The following is a 24,512-nucleotide window of genomic DNA, read 5'->3' on the forward strand; positions in this document are numbered from 1 at the left end:
AAAGTGGAGATGGGGTAAATAAAAAAAGCTATCCCGTAAATGTGACAAAGACATCCTGACAATATAAAGCTGATAATATAGGGCAGCATCTATCTCAGTGATGGTGAACCTTTTAGAGACCGAGTGCCCAAACTCAAAGGTGTACCCACACGAGATGTCACCCCAGTACCGGGGTGGTGGGGGGTCAGAGGGTGGAACTTCCCCAGAGACAGTTGAAGGCCCAGGAGGTTGTGTGCCTGTTCTTCCTCTCCCTCCTCCCTTTCCAGGCCCTCAACTGCCTCACCAGACAGCTGAAGGCCTGGGACAGCCAGGAAGAGAAACAGACATGCGCCTGTGCCTCCTCTTCCCCATCCTCTTCATGCCCCCAAAAATGGCTTTGCATGCCATCTCTGGCATGCTTGCCATCGGTTTGCCACTACAGACCTACTTTTACTGCAGAAGACTGGAAGATCCTAAAAATAGTTCATAATTTTGGGGTGACATAACTGCAAGAATAAGTTGGGCTGAACTGAACAACTATCCTAAAACCATTGGATAATGTACCAATTAGTAGAAGATAAAAGATTTAATTCTGAAAAAATGGCTTTCTGGTCTTGTTGAGAACTTAGAAGTAGTTACCACACGTACAGTGGGCCCTCTCCTTACGCGGGGATCCTTTCCGGACCCCCGCGTAAGGGAAAATCCGTGTATGCTTGCGCCCTATAGGAAACAATGGGATGCATGCACGTGGTGGCGGCGCACACACCATTTTTTTTATCATTGTGCAGCTTCCACGTAAGCAGGAAGCCACATATAGTGCGCCCGCATATGGAGCGGGCACACTGTATTTGTATTTAAATACCCTCAACACTTAAAAGACCAAGATAGTAAGAGAATAAAATGAATTATATCTAAGATTACCATGAATGCAAAGTTCATTTAAGCAGTTTGACTCAAGTCATTTATTCTGCCTCACAAATTCAACCTTCCATGAAAAAACAAAGTTTCGTTTAGGCTTTATTTCCTTCTGAAAGAAGCCTGAACTGGAATCTAGAATCAAGGTTTTGAAAAATTCTATACAAATACTTATATTACAAAATGTACAGGAAAGTTTTTGCCAAAAATGAGAAACAATATAAAGTAGCAGTATCAAGTCGTAACGCTTCCAACTGCTCCACAGGACAGAAGTGGCTTTTAGAATACACAAATCTATCACAGAACACATTTAATTTACACTATATACAAAAACGTATATACAGTACCCTCCCTTTATCTAGTTATGGTTCTTCCAACATGAAACTGTGGTTGTTTTGCATTCTATTATCCACCAAGGAAAGAATTACATCTGGAAGGAAAACCTGGAATAGAAGTGGTTAACCCCAAGTCATAACTAAAATGTCTTCAAGGCCATAAATTGTTTTAACAGTCGATTTGAGGGAGAGGTATTCCATGCCATTTATGATTCCAAAAGGGACAGATCTCATTCCATTTCAGTAAATCTGGCAAACATAGCTTTCCGTACTGCATCTTTGTACGAGTCTGCTGTGGAGACACCGTAAGAACTACCTTTTGCTCCTAGTCCAGCTCCCCTCATTCTTACTTGAGCCTGCAAAAATAAAGATATTTTACTAGATATAAAGCCCAAACAGAAATATTTCCACAATACAGTTGGTTCCTGCACATAGCAGGCCTTTGTGTGAGAAAGTCCCCATTATTTAAGCTCACTAGGGCTCGTTACAGACGGGCCTTAAAGTACGTGCTGAGCACGTACTAGGGTTAGGAAGCGGCAGTGCTTCCACACACCCCCAACCCTAGTACGTGCTCAGCACGTACAAAATGGCGGCGACCGTTCCACACGGCCACCGCCATGACTACGTCACGACCGCGCCACCTCCAAACGAGGTGGCGCGGTTGTTACGTAGTGGGGCCATGTGAGGGTGCTTAGTGCGCCCTTTCCACAGCCCTGGAAGGAGCTCCGTTTCGGAGCTCCTCCCAGGTTTGCATCGCGGGGCGCAGCCTTTAGATGGCTGCGCCCAGCGATGCAGAGGAGAAAGGGGCCAAGTGGCCTGGAAAGCGGCGGATTGGGGCCTCAGTGGCTGCCGCTCTGGCCGCTGAGGCCCCGAACCGGCGGGGAAAGGGGCGGGTGCAGGCCACCACTTTTCGGCGGTCTGTAACGCGCCTAGAATTTTTGTTTGGTACTAAAGCTCTGGAAAAATATTAGAGGGCAAGTGTAGTTATAAGTAGTTATTTCAGAAAAATTGGCTTTATGTCTTCTTCTTCTTGAGCCATGGGCATTACTTGCTTTTTATACTTGCCCTCTAATATTTTTCCACAGTTTTAGTATCAAACAAAAAAACTCTCCTTTGAGTGGTAATAAGATAGATTAGTCCTCGATTTAGGCTTTGCCTACCAGTGGTGCAATCGTAAGAATCTTTGAGCTACTGTACTAGCTGTAATGTTCCTTCCCATGAATGCCACTGCATGATGTCTGTTACATACTAGAAAACCTTTTGAATCGTCCCCAATAATTTGTGTAAACTATGCATACTGAAAACCCAGATGTCATCATGCATCCTCAGAACTGCAGCCCTGCCAAATACAGAGGTTGTTATGAATGTTGATAAATATCCTGCTTCATAAGCCTGCCTTTTCAAGCACTGCATTTGCACTGTATTCATCTACTCTTTTCAAAACCATGTTCCCCCTAAAAAAATTGCACTCCAATTCAGAACTGCAACAGGACTGTCCACTTGGGGAACCTTGAGGTAACCCATCACTCCCTTTTCATATAGGTATAACATTTGTCTGTAACCCAATAATCTTTTTGAACTCAGTGGTGCTTCCAGTTCCCACCAATATATCTGGTAATGCAATTTCTCACTTTTGGGGAAGGCTCCTTTAAAATTGAAGCCACCTTAGTTCCTTGTTTTCTGTATTATTTTCCAATGTCTCTACATTTTGATTTAAGGCTAAAGATTTTAACATCCTTTTTAGAATATTCTTAAAATAACTAATCTCAAAATAGCCTTTTGGGAACATATTTTCCCCACCTGATTTCCAGAGGAATCATCACTATCAGAGTCACTTGCTGCACTGTTCTAATTCCTCCTCTCCTGTGTTTTCTCCCAACTGTTTCTGAATCTAAATATTCTTGCTCCGAATGTTCAGATTTCTTAAGTGTTTTTCTTCCCTCTGGTTTGTACCTCACAACATCTATTCCTGTTCTATTACTATACCTTTCCTTCTCTATCAAGATTTTCCCTTTCAGGCACATCTGTCATGGTAGAACTGCTTTCTCAGCTTCCTGATTTCTACTTGCCATTAAATTCATTAATATTTGGAAACCATCTGCTTTTGAGTTTATTAAATTCAATTAATGGACAATTCATTTTTAACAACTCGTTCAAAGAATCATAATTGCAGAAATTTTAATTTTAAATTGCGGAAATATTCTCTAATGCTGTGTTACTAGGAATTTCAGACTCATTAAAGTTATTTGAAAGGGGCTGTTTTTATTATTTTCATAACCCGCAATCTTCCGGTTTACAGTCAGAGGGACAAAACTCTGATCCTGTTTCCTCTTTATCAGAAGGCAAAACCACTCAATTTCTCAACCTCCTTCTCTGTTGCCTTTCTGTTTTTCAGCACTCGCTATAGTAATCTACTCTAAACCTATGTGAATGTGTGCAAGTGAAGGGAAAATATGACTGGCTGGCAAGACAAAGAAAATACTGCCAATTAAGGGAGTGACATCAACAGTCAAAACGGATCAAGAATCATGGGCTTCAAACTCCTGAATCAATGGTTGGCAATGGGGAATAACTCATGAGTGAGTGGATTATTCCCCTCTGCCATCCAGAGAATGCATTTCATGCTCTGACAATTTATCCATGCTTACCTCAATGGGAGCTGTGATACCTTGACATTTCCTTCCTAATCCAGAGCCTTCCCTCCACCCCATAGCCTGAAGCATTTTGTTGCCGATATTGCTGTGGTCAATGCCATCCTTGGTGGGTTGCTCATAATTCCTGCAGAAAAGCAACAAATAGTTAAGCTAAGGAAAATATGGGGAAATTTGTTCTAATGTTGACTGTAGTATCTTTCAAATACATACACAGTGCCTGCATCAAACACTTTTTTCCGCTTTGGCTCTGGTGGTTCTGGGATGCCATACTTCTCACGCCTTTCAGCTGCTCTGTCCCTGTATTTCATCTGAAATCAGATAAACTTTTATTAACTTTTGAAACCTCTGTCAGTCTCAGAAATGTGCTACAGTTCCCACCTGCCTCCAGGGAGCAGGCTACTGACACATGCAAAAGAGAGGGAAAAGAATCAAACATTTTAAAGAGGAAAGAAAGTACAATATACAAATCTATCTCAAAACACTTGAACTCGCTTTTTTTTTTGTCAAGCACTCATCACTAGTCATGAAGACTAAAGATGCACTTAAAACCCATACTTGGGGACTGTAGCAAACATTTGTTAAATGCAATATACTTATGTATATTTATGACTTCATACTCATGCCACTAACCTCTCTTTCACGCATTTCCAAGGCTTCCAATTCTTGTTCCGATAGTCTAGATCTCCGGTAGATGTCCATATTTTGCTTTACAGGAAAAAAGGTACATAATTTAACATCTTAATGCTGATTTAGCAAATTTATCCTTTGCATCTTGTGTTTAAAATTGATTTACACTGTATTTCTAATAAAATGCCCAACTTTAAATCAAATTTATTTTTATGAGTCATGAAATACTGATACTCCAGAGATTCATTGCTATTTTGCTCATGTAAAGGCTAGGGAAGATCTTCACTTTTGACAAGATGTACTTACTGTTTTGCTCTCAAAGCTAGAACACACTAAGCAGCTACTGTAAAAATTCTGAACAATTATGTTTTACTAAATTGAAAGAGGTGGCTACCTTATGCAAGTCAGAGAGCTGCTGGTGTCTAACCAGAGCTTCTTTATTTGGAAACTGTCTTCTGCATAACAAACAGGCCATTTTTTTCCAATCGGTTAACTTTTCTTCCTCACTCTCCAGTCTTTCCAAGAAATCCTCTTCATTATCACTGTCTCCACTATAAGCAGCCACCAATCCACGCTAGAAGAAAAGTAAATTTGAAGTAAATATGTTATTGATACACAACAGCAGCAGATAGCTATTTTAAAAAATCAGTAGATGTGATTCAGTTTTCTGAGACACCATCAAGCTCTCAAACACTTTATGCAGATTTAAGAAACTACCTGGAAACGGTAGTACATGCTCTAGTAACCTCTCGGTTGGACTTCTGCAATGCGCTCTACATGGGGCAACCCTTGTACCATACCCAGAAGCTGCAATTGGTGCAGAATATGGCGGCAAGGCTGGTCACTAATACTCCTAGGACCAGCCACCGGTCCTTAAGGACCTTCACTGGCTGCCTATTCGCTTCCGGGTGCAATACAAGGTGTTGGTTATTACCTAATAAAGCCCTAAATGGCTTGGGCCCAGGGTACTTGGAGGACCGCCTCTGTCCGTACAATCCGCCCCGCACACTCAGATCAACCGGGAAGCAATTGCTAAGAGTTCCGGAGGTCAGATTAGCTACCACCACGAGGAGGGCCTTTTCCACCTCGGCTCCCAACCTCTGGAACTCGCTTCCCGATGAGCTCCGCTCGGCCACCTCACTGAACCAATTTAAGAAGGGGTTAAAAACACACCTTTTCGAGCAGGCATACCCCTGACTCTTGGCTCCTGATTCCTAACTCCCGATGTACTCCCCCCTCGTCAGCACTGTTGAGCTGGCATGATATGTGGTTTTTATTGTGGTTTTATCATGCTTTTATTGTGCAATTGGTTATGATGTTTGATGGTTTTGTATGTATATCCATTTGCTGTTAACCACTTTGATTTTTAGAAAAGCGGTATACAAATAAAAATTTTATTTATTATTATTATTATTACTACTACTACTACTACGCTAAATATGCCTGGAAAAGGAATGAGTGTATTAATCTGACTGCATTTAATATCCTGAATACATGATAAAACTGGAATTGTAACAAAATATGTGAGTCAGAACCATCTCAACTACCCCATACAGCTATATTTCTTTTTCAGAGAAAAGATGCCCTTTAAGTAGTATCCCACAAAGAACTACAATCAACCACCTCAATAAAAATTAACTCAAGGATTCTTCAGAACTGACAAGTCCCCCACCCCACTGCATTTCTGGCAACCCCATAAATAAAAGGGCCAAAAATATTTCTTCCCATTTTCAGTTATCTTTAAAGGTTTACAGCTGTACAAATCATAACACATGTCATGGATTAAATTGAAAGACATAAAAGCTTGTTAACTGAAGATTAGTTTAACACTGACTAGTCACTGAACATGATCTTACAAGCCTATGCTTAAGTAAGTTAAGGTAATTAAAAACAGATTCACGAAGTGTTAACCCATATGCATTTCTCAATGATATTATTTACAGCAGATATGTTATCAAACCCCCAAAGACCAGAGAAGTCATTTAAATTTCTATACTCACTTTCAGTGGGTTATCATCATCACCATTCTTTATTACTTCTGTCATTATCTGCTGTCTCTCAGACAAAGTACCCTTAAAAAGAACAAACTCATGAATTCAAGAACTTTATAAAAAGTACTTCTTCTGTGCAGCCATACCTCTGGCTAAGAAACTTATTTTTCAACCTCTTTTAATGCTTGCCCAGACCCTTCTTTTTCCCATTGCTCTCTGTGTAGCTGGCAAGTTTTCAGCAGCATTGACACTGAGTGCATGGTGAAAGAGAACTGAAAAAATACAGATTTTTAGTGTCACGTTTTAGCAGTATGTTTGCAGTAAACAATACAATAAAGTTTAAGATGAAAAAGCAGGATTTTACTCCACCAATCCTACCAGAGCAGTGCATGTCTGCCTACAACAGAAAAGCAAATAGCTCCCTTCAAAATCACTTACTGAGTATACAGGAAATGCAAATGGGGGCAAAGAGATAAGTATGTTATGCCAACTCCCCACAATATTTTTTTTTAAGAAGAAAGAGTGCACAAATCTTTAAACCATAAAAAGGTAGAGGCTGGTGAAAGAAACAAAGTGTCCCGGGATGCATTTTTAAAGTAAAGAAACATTTGTTTACTTATGCAAATGTTTGTTTACTTATGCAAGGCTTACTTGACCAGTTTTTTTTTAAATTTCATTTCACATGTACTTATTTGTTAGTTAGTCTGGAGTAAAAAGTTTGCAGAAACTAATTGAAGTGCTCTTCTTTTTTGTGCTATAGAAAACCATCACTATTCTTTCCATGTTATTTCTGTCACTGGTACAAAATCTTCTGTTAAAGAAGCAATGCCCAGGAACTTGTCTACTTTGTTGACTGAGGTATAGCTATTTACCATATATTACCATCCATTCACTCTTTACCTTTTTCTCAAACAGAGCAAAACCAGCATCTGCTGCTGCAGATTCTCGTCTTTCTTCCTCCCTTGCATTCAGAGGCTGAAAACTATTCTTGAAGTTCTCCTTCTGTTTGTTTAGGCTCTTAGCCCAACGCTCCATGTCTTTAGCAATCTGAATGAAAAAAAAGATTTAATTCAGTTTTTAAACAGCAAATGGTATGTTATTTCCCCCCTCGCCCTTTTCAATTTACTCTTATGGGACTTAATGGTAATAGAACAATTCTATCAGCCAAGTGCAGTGCAAAAATACTCATATCCGCAACTTCTTGGAACTTTCAAGGGTACAATTTTCAAACAGCCATTTAGTCTGTTTCAGTTAAACCAATGTAATTTTGTGGCATTGCAAAAACAAACATTTATAACTGCATGAGCTTTAATGTGCTGTATGTTGAAGCTGATGCTGTAACCAATTTCTCAATTTCTTCGCCTTACAGGTGCCACAGAATTTGGCTGATTTTCCAGGTATTTCAGACTATTTAAAAACTAACTTACACTATCCCCCTGCTCCAATGACAACACTACTGAGCTATGGCTGGAAATCCTCATTAATCAGTAACAGTAGACCCCATATTTCAATCATGCAGGCTTTGATCTTATCAACAGAATCTGTTGTTTTATTTATCACCTGTTGAGCAGTTTTACTCTTGGGCTTCTCTTTCTTTTCCTTCCCTTCTTTGGTTGATGGTGCATTAGTCTGCTGGTATGCTGCACCCTCTACTGCAGGCATGTAAGTTTCCTTCTCACCATCCCAGTAAAGATACTGTTGTGTTAGTGAATTATAGTAGTACTGAAAAAGAAATAAAAATGTCATCCTGTGTTCTGTATCTTGTATTTAAAGAAAAATGCTGTTATTTTCAAACTAAGAACAAATGATATCATTATATGGATTTATCAAGTAATGTATTGTAATCACTATGCCTACAACCCAAATGAGTTTCCATTGGCATGTTCCAGATGCGCCAATAGTACGCACTAGGTACGTACTAGGGTTAGGAAAGGGCGTCCTTTCCAGATGCCCTAACCCTAGTATGTACCTAGTACGTACAAAATGGTGGTGCCCTATACACATGGCGGACGATTAGCATCTGCACATCGCGGCACGGTTATGACGCCTTTTGGGTGGTCTGTAAAGCGCCATTATTACATGAAAAAATGTCTGCAGCTTCCATTTTATGGCCAAGACTGCTTTAGATTATGCCTGAGACAATGACAAAGTTTTTCTAATCGAAAGGAAACATGGCAATTTGGAAAATCACGAGGGGATACGTACATGCCAACTTTGAAATAAGATCAATGGGTCATCTATCCCAATATTATTTTATTGTTAGACACTGCCTGAGATCTGGGCAGAGTTTCTGCTAAATATAATAGATAAGACTTACCCAGCTGCTCACAAAATACTGAATAGCATTCTGCTTCCAAAATGAGGCTTGCAAGACTCAGCATGGAACCTTAAGAACCCTAGATAGATCATGAAGGTAAGGTGGGGGAATTCTGTTTACCTGAGAGTTTGGATCATAATACAGCCCTGTCACAGGATCATAGTAGAAACCTGATGATTCATCATATTGATATGTAGAAGTATCTGGAACAGCTGCAAAGTGAAAATGTGAGCTATTACTAAGGTGCTTAAATTAAACCACAATTACTGTATATACTCATGTATAAGTCTAGAAATTTTAGTGAAAAAACTGACCCTAAAAACCTGGATCGACTTATCTACGGGTTCATGTAAGTACTATACTTAAACTCTTATTAAAAGGGGAACCTTCCCCTGATGAAAGGTAAGAGCTTAATCTCTTCTAGGAGCACCAAAAAGAAGCATCAACCCCTCCACTCACTCATCCATCTAGCCTTTAGGGTGAGCACAATCTCTTATGCCTGTCAAAATTTTAGAGATCTTTAGCATCGTTTTCCCTTGCTTCATCCTTTACATCCTTTGTTACATGCTGCTACATTTTGCCCTTGATTTACCCATAGGTCATATGAAAATCCATAATTTTGACTCCAAAACCTGCCCTTGACTTATACATGAGGTTAACTTATAACATATGATATTTAACAACAACTGGAAAAAAATTCATCTCAGCTATAAACTGATTATTATTATTGCTGCTCAACTATAAAAGGCACTGGCAAATGTCCAGCCAACATGGTCTTCCCAGACTAAACCCAAAGTATTTAAAGAAGCCCTGGATGATGCTGGCTGAGTCTGTGAAACACTGCACCTAACTAAAACTAATACCAACAACAGTTATAACAACAATTTGCATATATTTATACAAATAAGCATTCTCTATCTTGCTTTATTCAATGTCTTTGTTCTCTATATAACTCCCTCTCTCCTGTGTCTATTCATTCTATCTCCCAAACACTTGGAGCAGTTAAAGGAGTGTTTTCAGTATTTCTTGCAAGAAAGCATTCTGACAACGTTTTCCTATAGCAATAACAACAGCAAGTTGCAAGTACATTTCTATACTGCTTACCATTGCACTTAAGCACTCCTCAATGTGTAACCTAATTACCCCCAACAAGTTGGATACTCATTTTAGCAGCCACAGAAGGATGCCAGGCTGAGTCAACTCTGAGCCCCTCGTTGGTATTGAACTCACAACCTTGTGGTTTGCAAGTGAGTGGCTGCAATACATGCATTTAACCACTGCACCACCAGGGCAGACAAAACAACTTCATCTGAAACTAAACATTCCTATTCAGCTATCATTTAGTTAATTCAGTAAGCTTATTTACCATATTTGGTACCAGGGACTACACCAGTTGGAGAAGTTGACGGTACTTGTGTGCTAGTGCTAGGCTGTGCTGCCTGTGTCTGGAAAAGAAAAAATTAAGAAGTAACAATTTTTAAAGTTCAGTTTTTCAAAGCATCTGCCAAGTTTTCTGCCAAATATAATTTCGCACTTGTCAGAATACACATTAATACAGGCATATCTACCGGTACAGAATAGATTCCTTACATGAACCTGAGTGTAACCAACAGTTTCTAAAAAAACACAGTATTAACCCAGGTAGGATCCATACTCAGCTATTCAGCTAACAGATGACTCAAGCAAATGCATATTCATAAGTATCTCTATAAACAAAGGATAAAGACTACATACAGAAACAAGAACCATCTTCTGTTAAATCATTTGAGATAATTATGCAAATATACAAGAACTGCAATGAGCTAAACTCTCTAAGCAACAGAAGGCATTTGCTAGTTACCGGTGAATCAGGTGAGTTGGCCTGTTGATTATATAATTGAGGACTCTGAGAAACCACAGCCGCTGTAGTAGCAGTTGTAACTGGAGCACCTGCCAACACAAAGTTCATTCAAAGTTGAATAAATCATCTGAAAAACTAGAATAGCACTACATTATTCTAACTATACAACTTAACTGCCTCATACAGAGAACCCCAGAATTAGGGCAGCAGATATTCTGATCATTTCACAAAAAGATAATGATTCAAATTGTTTTATTAGGTGGGGGAGCAAATCAAGACTGACTTTAAGGGTTCCAGATGGACAATTTTCTATAGTCAGATGTTTTAAATGGCTCAGCACTTCCAATGAGGGAAGGAAAATCTACTGCTAACAATTCATTATTTTTTGCCACTGCACCATATGCAGAGACCAACAATTGCAACATTGCCTTTCTCCACACTATTATCTGACAAGATTAAAATTGATATTATGATTTGCAGAAAGCTCTAAAGCTAGCATAGGCCAAATAGAAATTAGCAAAGGACTATTCTAGCCACAGAGGGAGTCTATTCCATAGAGCCTGTCCACAAAATCAATGGCTATACAAACAGAATTTTATATTTATTGCAAAACAGAAAGTGTTACCTGATATTGTAGCTGTATCTGTGTCCAGTGCTCCTGCTTGATTCTGGTAAAACTGCTGATAATCCTGTGAACATTATAAAAAGAATGCAGACTGAGCACTATGGAGTGCAAACATAGGCTTGATCATGGAACAAAACATTTATGTGGGTACCTGTAACTTAAGACCTTAAAAGTACTGCCTAAGACAAATGCTACATTTAAAGTACTGCCTAACTCTGTAGTTCAGAGGATATCTTATCAATGTTCAAAGAAATCTTTATCAAAGAGAGGTTTGCCTAGTAACATCACTGTATTCCATTCAACACCAGGTTAACAATGCCACTACACATTATTAATTTTAATATCTGTTTTGTAAAATTCTGTGACATTTTTGGTAGTTTTACCTCTTGTATTTATAAAGTGGCTTGTTTATTAATTTTGCACTAGATTTTCTCCTGCTAATTTTACACATATGTTCCAGGATTTTAAAAAAATATTCTCATAAATACAAAAAATATACTGTATACTCTCCTTCCCAAACTACCTGTGGCTGCTGAAAAACAAATCTGGCAAGTTGTAGATGAGTGGACATTTTCCCTATATTTGTCTTAGGATCAAAACTGTAGCTTAATATATCATTTTCACGCACCTGAGTATACTGGGTATAGCCATCCTGACCTAGCTGGAGGTAATTGAAGTCAACTGTGCCACCTTCTCCACTCTGAGGCTATAAATCAAAGAGAATGTTAAATACCCAATACACACACACAAATCCTGTTCAAATGGTTACTGAAACCAAGCAATAAAATTGCCTTCCACTAGTAATTAAAGCAAAGATCTCCTACCTGAGTGGATGACCACTGGGCAGCAGCAATGGCAGTACTAGCAACAGAAAAAGCACTGACTCGATTACCATCTGGAAGTAACAAATCCCTGCAAAGAAGGAAACAACTAAGCAAACTGCACAGACAAGATTATCACAGAAATCTGCAAAACACAGGTTTGAGATACAAACAAGTTGCAGTGCCTCATTGATTTCATGAAAGGTCTATTCCTTTGATCATGTGATTTTATTTAAGATATTAGCATCTTCTCTTACTTCTCTGAAATTCAAGGAGTGCCACAGCTAGAAAGTAGTCCCTGGTTCACTGCCATAATACCAATATTTAAGACAGAACCAAAGGAGTATGCAATTCTATGCCACTCAAAGGATTAGATAAAATTGTAACTCACTTCCTAGCACTCTTTGCAAAATCCACACCAATTGTTTTGCCATCTATTTTCAGAGGTGGTTGAAGACTCTGCAAAATCTGTAACAGCTGAGACGCATCCTTTAAAAAAAGAAAAAAATTGTCTGTATGGGACAAAGCTCAAACAAAAAATATAAAATTGCTGTCCAGAATAAATTATATTTACAGAATACGGATGTGACGTGCACACCTTTAGTCAAGGTGAGATTTTGCTCAACACCACTGGTTAGTGAGAACCAGACCATTTGTCTCTCATTTTGTAAGTTTTTATATTTTGTATTTTATTTTATAACATTAACTATTTTAACCTCGCTTTAGTTTGTAAGCCATCAGTAAAAAATTCTATGACTGGTTAGTTATGCTATCTCTCAAGAAGAAAGTAAAATAGTTGGAAGTGTTGCAGTTTCCTGGAATACTACTTCTAAGTAACAAGATCTCTCCCCACTATAGTCCACCCCTTAAATAGATTAAATAAAGCACTTCCTTACCATTGCTGAAGACAACTGTACAAAAGCAAAGCCTCTATTCTGCTGGGTCTGTTTGTCTTTAATAAGTCGGATGTTATTTACTGCCAGTGAAGCATATGGTGACAGAGCTGTCATTATTGATTCCACTACTGTGTGAGGAGCTATGTTTCTGAGAATGAGAGCTGGGGAGGAAAAAGATTTTACATTTGTCTTGAGTACTTTATGACTGCTAACCAGAGGGTAGGGTTTACTTTTGTCTGTGAATGAGAGGCACAAGGAAATATTCCAATGACAAAAGATGTACAGTAGGCCCTTCTCTTACACAGGGTTCTGTTCCGGATCCCACTGTGTAAGAGGAATTCCGCGTATGCTCAAGCCCCATTCAAAAGAATGAGGCTCGTGCCCATGGTGCAGCGCATACCATTACCCCTTCAGGGGCTTGCCAAGCTTTCTTCCGGTGCGGCTTTCAGCATATGCTAAAAGCTGCCTATGTCACACTGTAGCTGCAATGGAGCAGATACGGAAGAGTAAGTTGATGACTATTAATTAAAGGAGAAGTTGTTGATAGGCAGATAAGGGGGAGGACTGGGTTTTCATTTTTGTATAGAAATATCAATTTTCTATCTTCTTAAGTTGCAACAGAAATAAGTATACTGTATTCTGCCTTGGGGATCTGTATATTTGTGAGGCTTGCAATACACTCTGGAAAAGAAATAATGTGCACAAAACTACATAATTTGAAAAGCATGCACAGTTAAAAATGCACATTTTTAAAAATGCACATAAGCTCTTCAGCACATAAAAAAATTAAAGTGTATCCATTTTGAAAAATGTTCCCAGATTTCCACATGAAAAAGAAAAATTACTGTCATCTGATACTTAATAAAAAAGGGACAGTAAGAAATTACACATGAAGACAGGCAGATTTTTCTCTCTTCCCTATTCAGGTGGATAAGAATAGGTGGATGAAGAACAGTGTACATGAGAGAAAAGAAGTCCAAAAAAGGAGCAGTTGTACTCCAAGAACATCAGTCAAGAGGGGTCATCCAAAAAAGAAAAAGGTTACTTCAGAACTAAAGAATACCTGGAAACAATTATGAGGATGAAGACTGAGCTTATCAGTGTCCTTAACTTTAAAAAAAAATCTCCAATATCCCATAAACTGTCCAAGTATTAATAATAATCAACAAATATACATGGATATCCATGGGAAAAAATGGACATACAAACCTTGACCCATCAATCCCAGGGCATAATGGAAGGCTTAAAGAGGCTTTACTTACTATCACAGTAGTAATCAACAGACTGAACAGCTTCTGGTCCTCCAGGTGGAACCTCCTGCTCTGAATCTTCATTGCAAAATGAGGAAAATAAGCTCAGGTTATTGTATCAAAAAGCCTCTATCATGGCAGAAAAGCAACTGCATGCAGTGTAAAACCACAACAGAAAAGTATCTCTTTAATATAACTTATTCAAACATAACTTACCAAATTTATCTGCTCCACAACGGAAGCATTTTAGTCGCCTCCTGAAGTTGTAAAGGCAGCACTAACAAACAAACAAACCCATTACATTTTAGGTTATTCACCTGATCAAACATGCTGTAGGAAACACTTCATCTGTGCCAATTTTAAAGTAAAACAGTTGTAATGCAGACACATTAGATTTAATGTTGTCATCACTCATAACTGCTACTCTCCACTTAGTATTACATGAGCATACTACAAGAAAGATGTTTTTACCCTCTTGAAGTCAGGTGGCTATACTTGAGAGAAAGTATTAAGGGGCAAACAGGGAAAACTGCCTGGCTAGATTACAGTTCCAATTCTGTGAACTTCCTAAAATCACTGCTCTGATGGCAATTGCTATTAAAAGACTAATCTTCTGCAAATACACAAAAGCAGACAAAGAAGTTCAAAGAGAACTTTAAAAAAAGAAAGAAAGAAAAAGGCTTTTTATTTATTTTTAAAAAGAGATGAGATTCTGATTTAAGTGCATCAGGAATGCTTGACTGAGGCCTGTTACAGACAGCCAAAATAAAGCTGCTTCGAGTCACAGTGGAGGTATGGTGATTCAATGATGCATGCGTCCTAAGAGTCCAGAAGTCACACCAAAGCCACGCTCCAGCTCTAAGGACTGGCTGTCTGTAACAGGCCTGAAGCAGGCATGAACCTGCACAGAATGGAGTTTTGCTTAATAATAATTAATAACAATTTGTTTTATTTATATACCGCTATTCCAAAGATCATAGCGGTGAACAGCAAGTAAGCTAATTAGCAAGTAAGGTAATCTGCCCCCAACAGTCTGGGTACTACAACAGTACTGGGTACTGGCTAATACAAGTGGCTGTCGTCTGTAACACAGCTATTTTGCCTAAAACCAGTGACTGACAGCTTCTATCTGGTGTTATTCTCCAGTTTATGCCCTTGTATAAAACACAACACCTCAGTTTCTCATCAGTCATACTCTAGTCCTGACAGATTATAGTCAAATAAAAACGATGACATATGGAAGACTGCAAGTCACTTTTCTGAAAAGATTTTTTTTAAAAAACCGCCACACACACACACCAGAAGTGGGCACCGAAGCATAACTAGACTGATCACTTGCATTAATAGCTGTGTTACAGACAACAGCCACTTGTATCAGCCTTAAGCAGAACACCATTCTGTGCTGGTTTTATAACGGCTACCATGTTCTGCAACATTCCCTGGCCACAGTACATACTGAACAATATCTATTGAATTTCCAACAACCTTGGTAAAGTTATTGAATTTGGCATGATCCCTACTTTGAAAAGATTTATTACACAACTGGAGACGTTAGAGATGCTTGGATACTGTGGCTGAGATCCTATCTGACACTGGAACTCCAAAAATACGAAACCTGCTCCTTTTTCTCTAGCTAGGCAGAAAACTATAGCCAATTAGGGAGGATCTAGAGCAGTGGTTCCCAACCTTTCTAATGCTGTGACCCTTTAATACAGTTCCTCATGTTGTGGTGACCCAAACCCATGAAATTATTTTCATTGCTACTTCATAACTGTAATTAAATAGGTGTTTTCAAATGGCCTTAGGCGACCCCCATGGAAGAGTCATTCGACCCCCAAAGGGGTCCCAACCCACAGGTTGGGAACCACTGATCTAGAGTATGCTATTGCACAGCTTGGCAAAAGACCTCACAAGGAGGTATTGTGTACTGCCTTGTGCAGTATCCAAAGAAGTATTTATGCTAGTGTAACATCCTGTTATGCCACCACAGGCCTCCAAGAAGATTCTAAGGTATCTGTAATCCTTGATATAACTGGCTTAAGTGGTTCAATGCAAGAGAAGTGATTCCTTGGCCAATTTTCACCTCTGAGTCAGAAATTCTCATTTTCAAGTACCAAATCAACTCTGTGACTGTTTTTAAAATACTTTTTTGCTGTATTACCACACCAATTTTTGCCAACAGGTATTATTTGCAGCATTCTAAACAAGTGGGGTACTTATTCCTGATCTTCATTTCTCAGTTGTTTTCACATTTGTTTTAGCACAGTCATACTGCTTGCATCACTTTGGATGGAAAATGGTATGATTTATTTCCAACAGTATGCCCAACACAATGATGGAGCAGGTAGGAAAAAAGCCCCATTTGCAGAAACACCACCTTACCTTGTTACAAAGCCAATCTTCAAATTTAGGCCTGGGATTGCTGTAGTGCATTGCAATTTGTTTTCCTTGAATCACCAGTTTTTTCTGCAAAAAAAGCACATTTAGTTATTCCAGTATCGCAGCACATGTGTCCATTTTCCCGTGGCAGAGCACACTTCGGAGGAGTCAGTGCTCATGAATTAAATGGACAACACATGGGGAGGAACGTAGAGAACCAACCACCGCCTCCTACACACTGCCCATCCAATCCTGCAGGAGGACATGGGCAGCAAGAAAATGGGATGTGCAGTAAAAGTAAATGGAAGCAGGGAGTGTTGATGAGGCTGCCAAAACTAAACACTGTCATGGAACCAGGAAATGTCTCAAAGGAGACTTAATGGCGTAGCAACACACTGCTCTTTATAATAATGTCAAGTGACTGCTTCACTTCTTCCCAACACCCTTCAATTTTAAAACTTCAAACATATGAACTACTTTCAGTTGCATTCTTCATGTTGTACCCTTGAAAGTACAGTAATTCCTTTCAAGAGGACCTTCAGTATCTTGAATACTGAATTAAAATTAACTGAACACAAGTTCAGTATGAATTTTTATTATTATTATTATTATTAATTCAGGAATTCATACAAAAGCTTGCATAAGTTTTCTTCAGCTTTCTCCAAACAACTGTCTGCTACTTGTGTCTCATCAATAAGGTAACAAGTTCATTTTGCTTCCAGTGCCAGTTCAAAATTAATATCTTATTAAAAACAATAGCTGTTTAAATGTATAAAAAGAAGCCAAGTTTCTGAACTTTAAACTTTACTGATTCCTACATATTCAGAATCCCAAATCCATCCTAACTTTTGTGTGTCTTTTGTAACTCTTCAGAGAGATGCACCTTTTAAATATGTCCAGGGGATGTGTATGTTAAGCTAACAAGGGCCAAATCTAAGTTCAGCTGAAAATGTATTTTGGGAAGGCATGTTCTAATATAAAAAGCATTAAGAGCCATAGATGATCTGGCAGAACTCAGATGATTCCATCCTTTATTGCTAGATTAGGATAATGAGGGGGAAGTTGAAGGGCCCAGAACAAACTGGGATATGCACACAAACAAAAGATGTTGGTATATTTACAATATATCATGTTTGTCTGACAGTTAACAGCAACAGGGCCACTAGGGAGACTCAACTACTTTGTCCCTAAAACTAGAGGATTTTTTGGTTATTTTGGAGTGAATCTGAAACTGATTCAGTAAGATAAAAAGCTTTGTATACATTAAAATTATGATTTCAGTTTACTAGTAAAGACAGTTTAAAAACATAATTGTGTATAGCCAATGGATGCTATGGACACTATGAAGTCCAACCAGTATCTGCAAGATTATCTATTATTTTAATTTAATTGCTGAGGTGTTTGCCCATGATCTAGCACAGTCAAAAGTTATTCTACAACACCCAGTAAGAGAGAGTGATAAAATAAAGCACAAGATGCCTTTTTCAGTCTTGTTTTCAAGCAAGTACAGTATTGCTGTATTGTGGATCTTTACACTTTTAGTATCTCTTTCAGCTGCATGGGTATAAATTTGCAGCAATTCATTACAAGAGTTGTTTTCCTATGACAGATTAAACACCAGAAGCATACCAATGTACTGCAAATATGCAAAAGTAACTAGTTTAGTTTATCATTTTTGTTAATTAGATCATTCATACTCTCTTATATGCAACGCTTCAGCTGCCATTCAAGCATTAATTTTTTTCTATTAAGTACTACTAGGAGAATTTATGTGTTACTAAAAAACTGCAGCTGTAAGTTTCATAGATGGCATCTTCAGTTAGGGCTAGCATAAAATACAGGTCCAAAATCATTGGAGCAGTCATAAAAGTCTGTTGAACATTTATGTAAATACTATGAAAATAATTATCAAAATCAGTAAGATTTAGCAGAGATTTTGTTTATTTATAAAGGGCAGCTTGTTAAAATCTACAAAATCTACTGCTTTTATCTATGCATTTCATTCAAAAAATTTTAATATATACAAAGCATTTAGTATTTAGGAAGTCACGGTTTTAGGACAAACCACTCCTTCAGCTTTTTGTTTATTCCTTTTTTAAAACTGTACAGACTTGTTCCATTTTCAGGAATTATCTAGACTTTGTGAGTGAAGCAACCTGATTGGCTTCCATCCAGCTGGTAGCATCTTGAAAGTGATAAAACTCCACGAAGGCGAAACCACGGCTTACACCTAGAGACAGCATTCAGATATAGACGGGATACTTGTGTTAGTCAGTTCCTTTAAAACAGGTGAATCTCTCTCCAACTGCTTCATTACTTCATGACAAAGCAGTTTTATAAATGCGACGTCAACTCTGAATTTGCTTCTTGTTTTGCCATGGCAAGGAAACCAAGCTGTCTTAACAGGATATATTCCACCTGAATGAGATCCATGTTTAAAGTTAACCATGCAATGGAGTACTAAAATTTAAAAGTAAATTTTACAATAGGTGTTACTTACCGAGAACTCCTAATATATACACATATATAAACTGAAGGCTTCTTCCACTATCTATGGCCTTTCAAAAGGCCAAATTCCTTACTCATGGCAAACCTTTCTTTTTGTTTTGTACTTGCAGGTGAGGGCATTTTTTGGAAAATATTTTAGGCCTGGGGAAAAGGAAGATAACACCAAAAAATCAGATCAAGGCTCTCACCTGTCTTTCTCTTCATCAGTCTCACATCTGCAGGCCGAGGGCCTTCACAGGATTCAATGATGTCTCGAATCTGTACGCATGTTTAATAAAGTGCCATTAGTATTCAAAAAGGTAATACGCTAGGACCACTGAAAATCAAAGCTTTCAAATCATGGTATATCAATCTTACTTAACTATTATGCCCAAAGCGTACAAGGATGTTTAATACATTCAAGATATGTCTTTGCACTCAAAAGCAAATTAGGAATCTTCAAGAAGAAACCCCAATATGTTATGAGGTGGTTGAAGATCAGAGGTTCTAATCTAAGCCACATAAACTTTGGTCATCCTTACATCCAGACTTTAACAAGTTAAGGCTGCATCCACATTGCAGAAATAACCAGGTTTGACACTACTTTAACTGCCATGGCTCAGTGCTATGAAAATCTAGGAACTTGAGTGAGGAATTTGCCCCCAAATGCATTCTGGGTGCAAGAGGCACCCGACCCCCACCCCCGATCCACAGGGGTTTTTGACCAAAAAAAATTGACAAACATTTTTGTCAAACACATTTTTGCACAATGTTGCCCCCCCCCAAAAAAAAATGGCTGGAGGGAGGTTGCTTCAAAATGACCCCAAATCCCCTCTTTGACAAGGTTCCAAAACCTGATGAGAATGTCTTCATGTCCCATAGGGAGCGTTTAAGGACAAAAAAATTATAAACCTGAATATACCCCAAACAGTATTAAAAAATTGCAACAATGCAGAAATAATGGGAAGTGTACAACAGATTCAAGACAGTACTTCCAAATTTGGGAGTGGGAATGGAGTTAACAACTTGTCATATTTTTGTTCTGTACCTTCATATGGAGACCCTAAGACAAACCTATCGTGGGATTTTCTTGGAAAGTGTCTTCTGAAGGAGTTTGCTTTTGTCATCCTCTCAGGCTGAGACAGTGTGACTTGCCCAAGGTCACCCAGGTGGCTTCTATGGCTGAGTTGGAAGTTGAACCCTGGTCTCTCAGTGTCTTAGTAAAACGCTCAAACCACCACACTATGCTGGCCCCCACTTTCACTTACCCCCACACCCCAAAAACCTAGCTTCTTAGAAAATCACTATTTAGAAACATTAAAAACTATCAACACTATTTAACGATATTTTCTTACCAACCTAGAATTTTCAAATTAAAAACAAAAAGTTACTCACATCATAATCTGTAACTGTAATGGGGAGCCCACGCAACATGATGGTTTTGCTCTCTTTCTCATCACTAATGTCATTTCTATAGTCATGGTCTCCATAGTCTCCATCAGAATGATACCCATCTTCTGATTTATCACTATTACGCCGTTCACGTTCTCTCTGCCAAGTGAATATCCAGTTTAGCAATTGCAACATCACCACATAAGAAATGTGTGTATTAAAATCAAGGACTACTGGACAATATTAAATGCACATTAAATAAATGTATTTGTTTCTCAGCTATCATATTTTTTAATTTTATGATTATAATTCCAATCTTCTTCTTGGTATTTTTGAGAAAGATGAGACTGGAAAATAAAATCTCTAAGTATATGGATGCATCCAACAAAATAAAGCCCCACACTGTATCATTTCTACACACCAAATGCAGTTACAAAGTATCCCACTAAAAATATAAACAACAGTGCCATTATGCTGCTTAAATGTTTACCCTACATTACTGAAATGTTTCCAAAAGAAATTTTGCTCACCTCAGGACTGTCATAATCTCTGCCATCATAATCTCTGCCATCATAATCTCGACTATCGTAATCCCGATAGTCATCATATCTGTCATTTCTGCGCTCCTCACTGGATCTTTTATAGTCAGAATCACGTCGTCTGCTTCTAGAATCCCGGTCATCACGATCATCCCTATCTATGATAGAGCCATACCTTCCGCTCCGTTCAGTTCTGCTCACACTGCACAAAGTAAAGACAAACAGCTTGAAGACTACAGAATTCATCAATCTGTAGTTTGCAAGGCTAAGAAAACAACTAGCAACCCTCAGACACATCACATAGTACAAAACCAAAACAGTACAACTGGGTAATATGCTACACTTAGATGAAAGAACAGTTTGCAAATTATCTTCTTGTAATAAAGCCCTTTCCATATCATATGGTGTGTTGTATGACAGCACAGCTATTGCTTGTGTTGAGAGAAATTTCAGCATGATACAAAGATTAAGAGAGGCTTCTCCACAGCTGCTCCCATACTGTGGAGTTCCCTTCCAAAGGAAGTTGGGTCAGCCCCCTCCCTGCTCTCTTCTCAGCAGCAGCTAAAGACATTGTTAGGCAGGCAAGGCAATTGGTGGGTGTGGTGTTCTGTTTTAATGTTTTTTTACTGGTTTTAACTATAGTGTTTTTAACTCATGCTTTAATGTTGGTAATATCTTTCAACTTTGTAATCAGAGTTTTAGTTTTGTCTTTTTAAATTACTGTAATCTGCTCTGAATCTCATTATGGGAGAAAGGTGGAATATAAATCCTTGAAAGAAATAAATCAATTTAAGAAGCATCACTGCATTACTGATTTTGTAGACATGGCTCAAATCCTTTTAAGATCTGTTGACCCAATTGGGGAAAAACAGCTGGTAAAATTTTAAATGCAATAAAAATAAAACAATTTTAAATAAGATTCTGCACCAGCAATATTTACCCCCAAAACGTTGAACATTAAAAGCTGTAATTCGGCTGACATAGACTGCAGCTCCAACGCAAGACCAAATGCAACTGGTTTTGTTTTACGCTTAAACACAATGTATGAAATCCCATATGAAGCTATGCTTTTGGGTCCGCAATCCTAATTGCACTAATTAGGGAGTAAGTCCTACCGAAAACATATAAGATTGCATTATAAATTATGCAGTGTGTGTGTATGTATGTATGTGTGTGTGTGTGTGTATATATATATATATATATATATATATATATATATATATATATATACACATGATTGCTAATTTTTAACTTAACAATTTCCCTTTGTTCCTTTTTTAAATTATTGGTGATAAAGAACTGAGTCATATCAACAGTGTTACTGTGTTTTGTGAAAACCAAGGAATACTTGTTCAGAAACGGCTGACCTGTTACCTTTCTGGAGTGATAAAATATTATATATTCACAATTTTCTTTAGTATGATAGCCTTAAGCTATTTATAAATGGTGAATACTGTACATTCTTTCCTCTACTGGCAACTTCTTAAGGACTGATATGTTGACTGATCCTTAAGTTATCTGTACTGTTTTTCCCCTTTAATTCATGGTACATATGGGATTAGAAATGTAGAAATACATCATCTTATAGCCCAAATGTTTTAGAAATCAATTATATTTTGCTTAACATGTAGAATATTTATCCTCCATCCCTCCTATTGCTAGCCCCCCCCCCCTTTTGGGGCTATCTCTGCAGCCCCAAGTGACCAGCTTTGGCAGAAAAAAGGTTTCACCAGTGTGAGGTTCACTGGCCAAGGTTTCTTGTGGCCAGAAAGGGAACCTAACAGGCATTAAACCACTTTGCTTCAGCTGAGCTGATCTTCCTAAAGAGGCTGGTTCTTGCCAAAGTCGGAATATCCTTTCTGCAGAAATACCATCCACAGTAAACAACCTTGTCTTGATCCTATTCAATAGTCTACATTTCTGGAGCTGCAGCCACTATTGCATAACACACCCACACTTTAATATTACATACCGTTTGTCTGAGCCCATTGCTCAGTTCTTCTTCCAAGGGTTGGTAGGACCCTGGGATCTAACTCTAGAAGACAGGGGGGGGGGGGAATACATCAAGTTAAGTGCCATTTGGAGAGGCTGCCTGGTCCACTAAAACCGCCCCTCCCACCATAAAGCCCTGCCATGTTTTATCCTTTATTCCATGATTCATTCTTCAAGAGAAACACATCCACAGAGATTAGTAAAGCCATCACATACATTAAAGGGCACCACATTCAGAAGCCCCCCAAAGCCACCTTAATGCATGATTACACTTTGTTTCTGTACTACTGTATTTTAATATTTAGAGTGCTTAATGTATTTGCAGCAGGGTCTTCATCCCTCCCAGGGCGGTTTGTAGAGTGTTGATCTGACATCCTTGTACACCGGTGTATTAAGGAGGGCATCAACAAAGGCAGGCTGTTTAGTCGAGGGCTTTCGTGGCCGGCGGCATCCATGGCTTCTTGTGGGTCTGGGGGCGTCTTCAGAGAAAGGCAGGGTTCCTGCAGATGAGGAACTGACCCCCGCTGTAACTGTCTCCAGGGGAACTAAGGCAAGCCCGTGTCCTCCCTGGGGAGCGAAGGGGCAAGGGCAGCCTGTCGGGGAGGGAGAGAGAGGAGAGGCTGCCAAGGAGGCGCGGAATGGCGGCTGCTTCCTTCCCTGCAGCCTCCGGAGAAAGGAGGCCCAGCGCCAAGAGCCGCCGCCGCAGCCCCCGCCGACGGAGAGCGCCCCTGGCCAAGGAAACCCTCTCCATTGCGAGGGAGGAGGTCGGAGGCTTTCGTCCAGCCGCAGACGCCCGAGAAACGCCGGGGAAACCCACCCAAACCCGCCTTCGCTCCAACGGCCACGGAGGAGAGGCAGGGGCCGGGAGGAGACCCGGGGAACGTGGCTGAGCCGCCGAAGGGAAGCAGGACGACGAAGAGAAACCGCCCACGAACGAACACAAGGACCTCCCTCCCTCTCTCTCTCTCTCCCTCGCGGTCGGACAAAGGGCGGCTGCCTTTCCCGAGGAAACAGCCCTCCGCCATTTCTAAACGGATCTCGAAAACCCAAGGCGAGGCTAAAGGGGGATTTCAGAGGATCGAAGCGGAGAAAACGGCTGCTCCTTGCGAGAGAAGGCCGGGAGGCAGCTCTTACCTGGAAGGAGGGGAAGGGAAGCGCCTGCCTCCGCAGCAGCAGCAGCGCCAACGACCACCGCCTCAGCCGCTCCTCTCGACCACCACAAAATGGCGCCGGGCGACAGCTCGCCGTCTTCTACCCACAATGCACAGGGCGCGAGGAGGAGTGAGTGACAGACAGAGAGCGCGCTAGTCCCGCCCCGCCCTCCTGGAAGTGACTGCCCCCTGGCGCCACTGTCGGCCTTTGGGGCCGCGCTACCTGCTGGGTAATGTAGTTCTTGGCTGGAGCGGTGTCCTGTTGTGCAGCTTCAAGTTACTGGCTATTCTCTCTCAGGCCTTGGCCTTCCTCTGGGGCTGA

The 24,512-nt window shown here is 39.6% G+C and overlaps 1 protein-coding gene across 2 annotated transcripts; it reads right to left on the minus strand.

Annotated features, from left to right (window-relative positions):
* Positions 1-913: 913 nt before the first annotated feature.
* On the minus strand, positions 914-24,305 carry RBM5 (RNA binding motif protein 5). Of its 2 annotated transcripts, XM_042447532.1 has the most exons (25): positions 24,174-24,305; positions 23,020-23,082; positions 21,039-21,249; positions 20,512-20,667; positions 19,326-19,395; positions 18,786-18,859; positions 16,633-16,716; positions 14,467-14,527; positions 14,263-14,328; positions 13,001-13,161; positions 12,496-12,593; positions 12,108-12,195; positions 11,912-11,989; positions 11,284-11,347; positions 10,659-10,747; positions 10,185-10,263; positions 8,939-9,030; positions 8,062-8,223; positions 7,402-7,548; positions 6,511-6,582; positions 4,905-5,084; positions 4,514-4,588; positions 4,094-4,191; positions 3,878-4,007; positions 914-1,585 (listed from the first exon to the last, which is right to left on the minus strand). In XM_042447532.1, exons 2-25 carry the CDS (start codon positions 23,034-23,036, stop codon positions 1,460-1,462), a joined length of 2,478 nt encoding a protein of 825 aa, XP_042303466.1. In that variant the 5' UTR covers positions 23,037-23,082; positions 24,174-24,305; the 3' UTR covers positions 914-1,459. The 2 variants fall into 2 exon arrangements, with proteins under 2 accessions (XP_042303466.1, XP_042303467.1); XM_042447533.1 differs by lacking the exons at positions 13,001-13,161; positions 14,467-14,527.
* Between the last annotated feature and the right edge of the window lie 207 nt (positions 24,306-24,512).

Source organism: Sceloporus undulatus, chromosome 2 (assembly GCF_019175285.1).
Source record: "Sceloporus undulatus isolate JIND9_A2432 ecotype Alabama chromosome 2, SceUnd_v1.1, whole genome shotgun sequence".
Classification (NCBI taxonomy): Eukaryota; Metazoa; Chordata; class Lepidosauria; order Squamata; family Phrynosomatidae; genus Sceloporus; species Sceloporus undulatus.